General features: G+C 35.0%; 1 protein-coding gene across 1 annotated transcript; it reads left to right on the top strand.

Moving 5' to 3' along the window:
- Positions 1-5450: 5450 nt before the first annotated feature.
- Positions 5451-6165, top strand: LOC307195441 (NADH dehydrogenase [ubiquinone] 1 subunit C2-like). The gene has a single exon (XM_079939563.1). The coding sequence runs from the start codon at positions 5455-5457 to the stop codon at positions 5815-5817; it is 363 nt and encodes a 120-aa protein (XP_079795689.1). The 5' UTR covers positions 5451-5454; the 3' UTR covers positions 5818-6165.
- Positions 6166-10986: the final 4821 nt, after the last annotated feature.

The raw sequence follows: 10986 nt of genomic DNA, 5'->3' as shown, positions 1-10986 counted from the left end.
TTGAGGGCACATGGTACTAAGCAATGGCAATCTTTTGTAGCAAGTTCTTTGACCAGAGAGATTTTATAAGCTTAAGCTTATAATGGAAATAAAGATTATTCCATTAGATAGAAATTTGCAGTCCAAAGTAAAAAAAAAAAATCTGTTATATAGATTGAAACTTAATGCTGGTATTTAGCATCACTTGTGTTGGATGAAAGAAACTCATTTTCAGAGCTCTCATCTCTCTGTATATTTGTGTCCTTTCAGATTACTATAGCTTAGTATTACACAGAAATCCTATGCCTTCCTGACAGGTTGCTTAACTGAAGACAGAAGAAAATAACAGCATTTAGTTGTTGGGTTCACTTAAGAGGTAGAAAAATTAATTAGCATTTTTAAATGATTAACTTAAATTCTATCATTTCAAGATGTCTAGTGCCTGATTTTAAATGCAGTAAAAATTCGGTAAATATTTGTTGAATTAAAAACAATTACATTACATTAAGTTGAATAAAATTATTATTTGACACTTGATTTTTAAAAAAATTTAAGATATGACATGTACTTCCTAAAAATAAAAAGAGATATCCAAATTATAGCATGTAAATTTTTTTTTTTTTTTGCATGTAAATTTTTATAAACATGTTGAAAAATTGTTAGTAGATTTTACATTAAAAGTATTTAAATATTGAAATAAAGAGAAACGTGAACACCTACAAAAATGATTCCTGTTTGTTGTTTGATAATATATAGGCATACGGAGGAGTTACAAATAGCTTAATTGTTGACTAGACATTTGAAATATCACTTTCCCCAAGGGTAAAAATGTGAATTATATTGCTGTAGGTTGTTTTAAATTCTTTTCCAAAAGTGTTTAAGTCACTTTGCTTCTGAACTCTAGCTGAAAAAAAAAAAAAATCAGATTGCCTTTTGTCAGTTGTATCTTCTATATGCAACAATTTCCACATGTATAAGAGAAGATTAGCATGAGAGACGTGGAGAAGATAACGGACCTTCATGCCCCCACTGACACTTATCACGTCCATAGAGAGTTTCTGGGATGTTTCTGTAAGTTTTATCAGTTCCTCAGATTGCAATAGCTTTGTGCTGATGCAGGAGAAGCTATGCTTAGTTACAATGTAGTCCAAGGATGGCCAATGTATTCTCTTGCATTTGCCAACACTGATCTGATGTAGTGATTGAGACTCAAATCATTGTATTCAAAAGGAGTTTAAGACTCCATCCTGGCTCAGGGTGAACAAGATTATTTGTGTCTGCTTCCGGCAGCTGGGGGAGAAGATACTAACCATATACCAAGCAGTCTGTCCTTGGTCTTTTCTACGTAAAGTGCTGAGAGCTCCTAAGTATACTTTTCTCAAACAGGACAGAGTCCTAAGTCAAAGAAAGGTTATAGAAATAATCCTTTGTTTATACTATTACTGATGCTTCTTGAATACTATGTAGATGCCGCATGCATAGTGCTTAGGAAACTCAGCAATGCTTCATCTCAACCTCTGACTAGCTGTATGTTCTAGGCAGACTTATTTAAACAACTTAAAAATAATGGTAACTCATTCCTGTAGTGGCTATGAGAATTTAATAATATAATACATGAAAAATGATTAGCACAATATCTCACATAATAAAATCTCAATAAATATTAGTAATTATCATTCTCATTATACTGATTATATACAATTTGTGTGTATGTAAGATAATTGCACTAACAATTCTCTTAAAAATATATTAATGTTAAAAAAGGAGTCCAAATATGCATACATTTCTTAGAATTCTTAAAAACTGTATTTATGATACTCTAAAGAGTGTCATTAAAAAACTCCTAAATTGCTTTTCTTTGTCATGATTCTGTGATTCTAAGCTCATTGTTGCAAAATGGGAATAAAATAATATTTCCACACAAATTTTATTTTTTTAAAGTAGTACAATACGATAGGTGACCTAACATGTACCTGAATATTGCTAAAATTATTCAAAGTATAATTTTGAAAAGTTACCATATCCAATATCTATTGAATGTCTTCAGTTAGCAACGTGGTGTGACTGAAATAGGCTCAGGACCATTGAAGTTTATGGTCAACTTTTAAAAAGTTCCAATAAAAATTCCAATACTGTTTGAAGGAAACTGAACATGATGGTACAATTATCCACTTAAGACTGTCCAGTATTTCTCAGAAACGTTCTCTCTGTTTCTCAGCTTTTAAGAAGGTAGAAACATTGCATTGTGAAAGTTCCGAAGGCTAACTGGGATTAACTTGCTTGATTCTTTTGTAAAAAGGAAAAAAAAAGTGTTGGTGAGGATGTGGAATATACGGAACCCTTGTACACTGTTGCTGGGAACGTAAATTGGTGGCAGCCTTTACAAAAGAACAGTATGGAGTTTCATCAGAAAGCTAAAATTAGAATGACTGTATAATCCAGCAATCCCTTTTCTGGGTGTATACCTAAAGGAAATAAAACGAGTGCATCAAAGAGATTTCTGCACTCCCATGTTCACTGTGCATTATTCACAATAGCCAAGATACGGAAACAGTCTAAGTGTCTGTGGATGGATGAATGGATAAAGAAGATATAGTGTATATATATAATGGAATATTGTTCAGCCTTAAAAAAGGAGCTCCTGTCATTTGCAACAACATGGATTAAATTGGAAGAAATTATTCTTATTGAAATAAGTCACAGAAAGAAAAAAACTGCATTATCTCCCTTATATGTAGAATATAAAAAAATCGAATACATAGAAGCAGATAGGAGAAGGGTGGTTGCCAAGGGTAGAGAGATGGAGGAAATGGAGACATGCTGGTCAAAACGTACAAAGTTGCTGTAATGTAGGATGAATAAGCCTATACATCTAATATACAGCAGGATGATTATAGTTAATACTACTGTACTGAATACTGGAAATATGCTAAGAGTAGATTTCAGGTGTTCTCATCACACACAAAAATGGTAACTGTGTGAGGAAAAGATACATTGATTAGCTTGACTGTGGTAATCATTTCACTATGTATATGTACATCAACTCATTAAATTGTACACCTTAACTATATACAATGTTTACGTAAAAACAAACAAACAATCTCAGTTCACTGGGAAGAGCATGGCTCAAGTGGGAAAACTATGGATCCATATTTAAACCTAGGCATGGGTAGTTACTAGCCCTATAATTCCAGGCAAAATATTTTTTGCCTGTTCCAATTTCCTTCCATTTAATGAGTATAATAGTATATAGTTTGTGGAGTTATTGTGGACACTAAATAAAAGAGTATCTGACTCATATTAAGCATTCATTACTCATGAGATTCCTCCATGCTTGCCTTTGTGTAAGTACTCCAATAATTGAAATAGAAATTGCTTTTTCTCATCATTTGAAGGGAGGAGTTATAGCGAACTGTCCAGTAATCAATTTTACACATCCTAAAGTTATCTTTTAAAAGGTAAATCAGATTGTGCCAATAACCTGCCAAAAGCTTGCAATCTTCTTAAAATGCAGAAAAAAACATTTTATTATTGCTAACACAGCTCAACATATCCCTCTAATAATTTCTTCAAAAAGATCATATTTTGCACCCCCTCTGTGGCAGGGAGATATTGGGTGGCCCCCATGGTCTCAACCTCCCTATGATGTATAATCCCCTGTCCTCGAGTGTTGGCAGGGTTGCTGACTTCCTTCTAACCAATAGAATATGACAAAAAAGAGTGATAGAAAATCAGTTTTCTGAATAAGTTGTGTCAATAAGCTTCCATCACGATAGCAGACTCACTCTAAAGTCTTTTCATCCTTGGTGGCTTTGAAGAAGCAAGCTGCAACAACTCCTACAGCTTCAAGAATATGAAATCTGCCAACAAGGCGAGTGGGCTTGTTAAGAGGAAGTTCCCCGATTGAGTCTTCAGGTAAGAAGACTAGTCCTAGTCCTAGTCAAGACCATTATTGAAGTCTAACAGAAGACCAGATAAGCATTTCCAGAGCTCCTGATTTATAGAAACTATGAGATATTAGGTGTAATAGGTATTTGTTATGTGACATAGAGAGTTGAAGCAACTTGTTTACTGGTAAACTACCTGTCTTTCTATTCCTTTGACATACCAAACTTGTGTGCTCCTTGTATATTTTAGCCTACCTACACTAAGCCCTACCATTATGAAACCTGCTAAGTCATTCTCTATTCATTGCCTTGTCCTTTATTTATTACTCTGATGCATTAGAAATTAATTTATTTCCAACCAACAGGCTTGCACATGTCATTGACATAATTGACCATTTGGTTGAATATTTTCTAGCAAAATTGTTTAATCATATCCATAAATAACAAATTACTGTGTATAAAGGCAAGATAAAATTGGCATTAATTAACAGGGCATCTAATCATAAAATATGTAACACTGTTAAAGTAAATAATCTTTTAAATATAAAAGATCACTAAATGCTGAGCTACCCAGAGATTTCATAACTCTTTTTCTCTATAAAAATTTTCTTGATGATTGCATTTTTGAGATATAAGTCTGTAAATAGATTTTTCTCAAATATCATGAGACCTGAACTACATACTACATACCAATATATGAAGCAGCTTATCTTAAAGATCCCTTGTTATGCACTTAAATCTTGAAAGACTTGCTTCATTCACTTTGGAGGTAATTTTTAAACCCTTTTAACTGTGGAAAGAAAAGAGGCACACAAACTAAAAACAGAAAATCCACGCAATCATAACACACTGGTTTTACAAGACTAACCCAAATTTGGGGCTGCAGTGAGAGGGAAGACATTCTCTTAAGATTTAGATAAAAAATTAAAAATGCTTCATAACAGAGAAAATCAAACTGGTCAGGAAACCAAAATGACCACCATAGGTAACAACTTGTAAGTGTGGAACTAATGGGGATGAGGTTGAGGTATTTCCCAGACAAAACATAGAGTTTTTTAAACAGTCTATGCCTGGAAATGCATGATGAATATGTAAAGCATTGTGAAAGAAAACCAAAGAATTCAATATTCTGGAGTGAGGTAATAGATATGAGAAACATACACCCTTATTGCATAATATTTCAATAAATATTTGTTAAATATATAGATGATCCTCTACTGAATTGTGAGAGGAGGTCATTGAGAAGATCTGGCCGCCAGTTGCCTGCAAGTAAGACCTAGGTCATCAGAGGTACCTCAAACCCTCACCTGTAATTGGAATGTATGATCTGCCCACTATTCCCACAGTGGGAGCAGTTTTCCAGAGAGAAACAGTTTGAGAGAGCAATATGATGAGACCACCTGCACTGGATATGTGACTAAACCCTGTTAGGTCCTTTATATGCTAAACTTTTTATTTTAAATTTAAGATGCCCTTCAGCACCGTGCTCGGAGGTGAAAGCTCGTGGCTTGTGTCCCGGCCCTGGTCCTGGTGATTTTCTTTGTAGTTGGAGGTCAGAGGCCAGGCCTCAAGTGGGAACGGCCTCACCATGATGAACGGCCGGCCGGGCCGAGTGCCCTTACAGTTCCTGCCGAATGAGGCCCGGAGCCTGCCGCCGCCCAAGCTAACCGACCCGCGGCTCTTCTACGTCGGCTTCTTGGGTTACTGCTCCGACCTGATTGATAGCGCGATCCGGCGGCGGCCGGTGGTGTCGGCCGGTTTGCATCGCCAGCTTCTATATGTTACTTCCTTTATTTTTGTCGGATATTATCTTTTAAAACGTCAAGACTGTATGTGTGCTCTGAGGGACCATGATATGTTTGCATACGTAAAGTCACATCCAGAGGATTTTCCTGAAAAAGATAAGAAAACTTACGGTAAAATTCTTGAAGAATTCCATCCAGTGCCTTGAAGTCTCTAAAATGCTTGCTCCGGTTTCACTGATTCCGTTTTTTTCTGAATTTTGTCTAACTGTTTCTGTGACATCTGAAGTTTACGTTAATCTATACATTAACACCTTGTGATTAAAATGGTCATCATAAGCAAAAAAAAAAAAAAATTAAGTTGATTTACAATAGTTTATTAATTTCATGTGTACAACATAGTGATTCAATATCCCTATAGATTATAATCCATATAAAGTTAGTACAAAACAATGGTTGTATTTCCCTGTGCTGTACAATATATCCTAGTAGCTTATTTATTTTATACATAGTACTTTGTATCTCTTAATCCTCTACCCCTATCTTGCCCTTCTCCCCTTCCCCTCCCCATTGGGAACCACTAGTTTGTTCTCTATATCTGAGTCAGTTTTTTTAAACTACTTTGTTTCATTTTTTAGATCCATATATAAGGGATATCATATAGTGTTTGTCTTTCTCTGTCTGACTTTTTTCACTAAGCATAATACCCTCCAAGTCCATTCATGTTGTTGTAAATAGCAAAATTTCATTCTGTTTTATGACTAATATTCCATTGTATATATATTTATACCACATTTTCTTTGCCCATTCATCTATTTATGAGTGCTAAGGTTGCTTCCATATCTTGTCAATTGTAGATAATGCTGCTAGGAAAATTGGGGTACATATAACTTTTTAAATTAATGTTTTTATTTTCGTTGGATATATGTGCAGGGATGAAATTCTGCATCATATGGTATTGCTATTTTTAGAGTGTTTTTCTTTTCTTTTTATTTATTTATTTATTTTGAGGAAACTCCATACTGTTTTCCACAGTGGCTGCACCAATTTACATTTCCACCAACAGTGTACCAATACTAGTTATTTGTAGACTTTTTGATGATAGGCATTCTGACAGGTGTGTAGTTTTATCTCATTGTATGAGATGTCTGTATGACTTCTTCAGAAAAATGTCTATTCAGCACTTCTGCCCATTTTTTAATCAGGTTGTTTGCTTTTTGATGACACATTGTATGAGCTGTTTATATTTTTTGATATTAACCCCTTATTGGTCATACCATTTGCGAATATTTTCTCCCATTCAGTAGGTTGTCTTTTTGTTTTGTCAATGGTTTCCTTCTCTGTGCAAAACGTTTTAAGTTTAATTAGATTCCATTTGTTTATTTTGCTCTTATTTCTTTTGCCTTAGGAGACAGATCAAAAAAATATTGCTACAATTTATGTCAAAGAGTGCTCTGCTTATGTTTTCCTCTAGACGTTTTATAATATCCAGTCTTACATTTGGGTCTTTAATCTATCTTGAGTTTATTTTTATATATGGTGTTAGAGAATGTTCTAATTTCATTCTTTCACATGTAGTTGTCCAGTTTTCCCAGCACCACTTAATGAAGAGACTGTCTTTTCTCCATTGAATATTCTTGCCTCCTTTATCAAAGATAAGGTGACCATATGTGTGTGGGTTTATTTCTGAGCTCTCTATTCTGTTCCATTGATCTATGTATCTGTTTTTGTGCTAGTACCATGCTGTTTTGATTACTGTAGCTTAGTAGTATAGTCTGAAGCCTGGAAAGTTTACACCTCCAATTTTGTTCTTTTTTCACCAGATTGCTTTGGCAATTCAGGTTTTTTGGTTTCGTACAAAGTGTTGGGATTATTTGTTCTAGTTCTGAGAAAAATGTCATGGGTATTTTGGTAGGGATTGCACTGAATCTTTAGATTGCTTTGGGTAGTATGGACATTTTAACAATATGAATTTTTCCAATTTATTAACATAGGATAACTTTTATTTCTTTGTATCATTTTCAAACTCCTTCATCAATGTTTTATACTTTTCAGAGTATAGGTCCTTCACCTCTTTGTTTAAGTTTATTCCTAGGCATTTTATTCTTTGTGATGCTTTTTTTTGTGTATGTGGTATGCGGGCCTCTCACTGTTGTGGCCTCTTCCGTTGCAGAGCACAGGCTCCAGATGCGCAGGCTCAGTGGCCATGGCTCACGGGCCCAGCCGCTCCACGGCATGTGGGATCTTCCTGGCCTGGGGCACGAACCCGTGTCCCCTGCATCAGCAGGTGGACTCTCAGCCACTGCGCCACCAGGGAAGCCCTGTGATGCATTTTTAAATGGGAAATTTTTCTTGTTTTTTCTTTCTAATAGTTCATTGTTCATGTATGGAAATGCAACAGATTCATATATATTAATTTTGTATGCTGTAAATACTGATTTCACTTATTAGTTCTAACAGTTTTTGGTCAAGGCTTTAAGGTTTTCTACATATATTGATAATATCATGTCATCTGCAGAAAGTAAGAGTTTAATTATTTTCTTCCAATTTAGATACCTTTTATTCTTTTTCGTCTGATTGCTACGGCCAGAATTTCCAATACTATATTAAGTAGAAGTGGTGAGAGTAGGCATCCTTGTCTTGTTCCTGATTGTAGAGGAAAGGCTTTTTGTTTGTCATCATTGTGTATGTTGTTAGTTGTGAGTTTGTCATAAATGGCCTTTATTATTTTGAGATATGTCCCTTTGATGAGAGTTTTTACCATGAATGGATGTTGAATTTTGTTTATTAACAAGATCATGTGATTTTTATCCTTCCTTTTATATTACATTGGTTAACTTGCAAATATTAAATTGTCCTTTCATTTTTGAAATAAATCCTAGTGCAAATAGTGCTGTTAAATTCAGTTTGCTAATATTTTGTTGAGGATTTTTGTATCTGTATTCATCAGAAGTATTGGCCTGTAATTTTCTTTTTTTTTTAGTGCCTTTGGTTTTGGTATCAAGGCAATTGGAGCCTCATAGAATAAATTTCAGAGTGTTTTGTCCCTTTCAATTTTTGGGGGGGGTTAGTTCAAAAAGGATAGGTATTAGCTCCTCTCTACATGTTTGGTAGAGTTCTCCATTAAAGCCCATCTAGTCCTGGACTTTTGTTTGAGGGGAGGTTTTTTTTTTTTTTTTTTTTTTAATTACAAATTCAATTTCACTGCTAGTGACAATTCTCTTCAGATTGTCTATTTCTTCCTGATTCAATCTTGGCAGGTTGTATGTTCCTAGAAATTTGTCTATTTCTTCTAGGTTTTCCAGTTTGTTATCAAATAATTCTTCACAGTGTTCTTATATGATTTTTTGCATCATTGTGATATTTGTTGTTTCTCTTCTTTCATTTCGTATTTTGTTTATTTGGGTGCTCTCTCTTTTCTTCTTGATGAGGCTCCCTAAAGCTTTATTATTTTGTTTATCAGTTTATCAGGTTTATCAATTTTTTTAACCTCTTTATCAGAGTATAATTGCTTTACAATGTTGTGTTAGTTTCTGCTGTATAACAAACAGAACCAGCTATATGTATACATATATCCCCATATCGCCTCCCTCTTGAGCCTCCCTCCTACCCTCACTATCCCATCCCTCTAGGTGATCACAAAGCACTGAGCTGATCTCCCTGTGCTATGCAGCTGCTTCGCACTTGCTATCTATTTTACATTTGGTAGTGTATATATGTCCATGCCACTCTCTCACTTTGTCCCAGCTTACCCTTACCACTCCCCGGGTCCTCAATTCCATTCTCTATGTCTGTTTCTTTATTACTGTCCTGCCCCTAGGATCTTCAGAACCATTTTCTTTCTTTCTCTTTTTTTTAGATTCCATATATATCTGCTAGAATGTGGTATTTATTTTTCTCTTTGTAACTTCACTCTGTAGTCCTACAGAGTCCTACAGAGAGTCTCTAGGTCCAACCACCACACTACAAATAACTCAATTTCCTTTCTTTTTATGGCTGAGTAATATTCCACTGTACATATGTGCCACATCTTCTTTATCCATTCATCTGTCTATGGACACCTAGGTGGCTTCCATGTCCTGGCTATTGTAAATAGAGCTGCAATGAACATTGTAGTACATGACTCTTTTTGAATTATGGTTTTCTCAGGGTATATGCCCAGTAGTGGGATTGTCAGGTCATATGGTAGTTCTATTTTTAGTTTTTTAAGGAACCTCCATACTGTTCTCCACAGTGGCTGTATCAATTTACATTTCCACCAACAGTGCAAGAGTGTTCCTTTTTCTCCACACTCTCTCCAGCATTTATTGTTTGTAGACTTTGTGATGATAGCCATTCTGACTGGTGTGAGGTGATACCTCATTGTAGTTTTGACTTGCATTTCTCTAATGATTACTGATGTTGAACATCCTTTCATGTGTCTGTTGGCAATCTGTATATCTTCTTTGGAGAAATGTCTATTTAGATCTTCTGTCCATTTTTGGATTGGGTTGTTTGTTTTTTTTATATTGAGCTGCATGAGCTGCTTGTAAATTTTGGAGATTAATTGTTTCTCCATTGCTTCATTTGCAAATATTTTCTCACATTCTTAGGGTTGTCTTTTCTTCTTGTATATGGTTTCCTTTGCTGTGCAAAAGCTTTTAAGTTTCATTAGGTCACATCTGTTTATTTTTCTCTTTATTTCCATTCCTCTAGGAGGTGGGTCAAAAAGGATCTTGTTGTGATTTATCTCAGTGTTCTGCCTATGTTTTCCTCTAAAAGTTTTATAGTGTCTGGCCTTATATTTAGGTCTTTAATCCATTTTGAGTTTTTGTGTATGGTGTTAGGGAGTGTTCTAATTTCATTCTTTTACATGTAGCTGTTCAGGTTTCCCAACACCACTTATTGAAGAGGTTGTCTTTTCTCCATTGTATATTCTTGCCTCCTTTATCAAAAATACGGTTACCATATGTGTGTGGGTTTATCTCTGGGCTTTCTATCTGGTTCCATTGATCTATATTTCTGTTTTTGTGCTAGTACCGTCCTGTCTTGCTTTTCTAGCTTTGTAAGAGAGTCTGAAGTCTGGGAGTCTGATTCTTCCAGCTCCCTTTTTCTTTCTCAAGGTTGATTTGGCTATTCGGGGTCATTTGTGTTTCCATACAAATTGTGAATTTTTTTGTTCTAGTTCTGTGAAAAATGCCTTTGGTAGTTTGATAAGGATTGCACTGAATCTGTAGATTGCTTTGTGTAGTATAGTCATTTTCTCAATGTGGATTATTCCAATCCAAGAACATAGTATATCTCTCCATCTGTATTTTTTTGTTTTTGTTTTAATTTTTATTGGAGTATAGTTGATTTACAATCTTGTGTTAGTTTCAGGTGTACTGCAAAGTGATTCA

Source organism: Stenella coeruleoalba, assembly GCF_951394435.1.
Source record: "Stenella coeruleoalba genome assembly, chromosome: 12".
NCBI classification, from domain to species: Eukaryota; Metazoa; Chordata; class Mammalia; order Artiodactyla; family Delphinidae; genus Stenella; species Stenella coeruleoalba.
This window is presented reverse-complemented; position numbering and strand designations above follow the sequence as displayed.

Coding starts and splice junctions, on each gene's coding strand:
- LOC307195441 (XM_079939563.1), top strand. CDS start 5,455: ATGATGAACGGCCGGCCGGGCCGAGTGCCCTTACAGTTCCTGCCGAAT.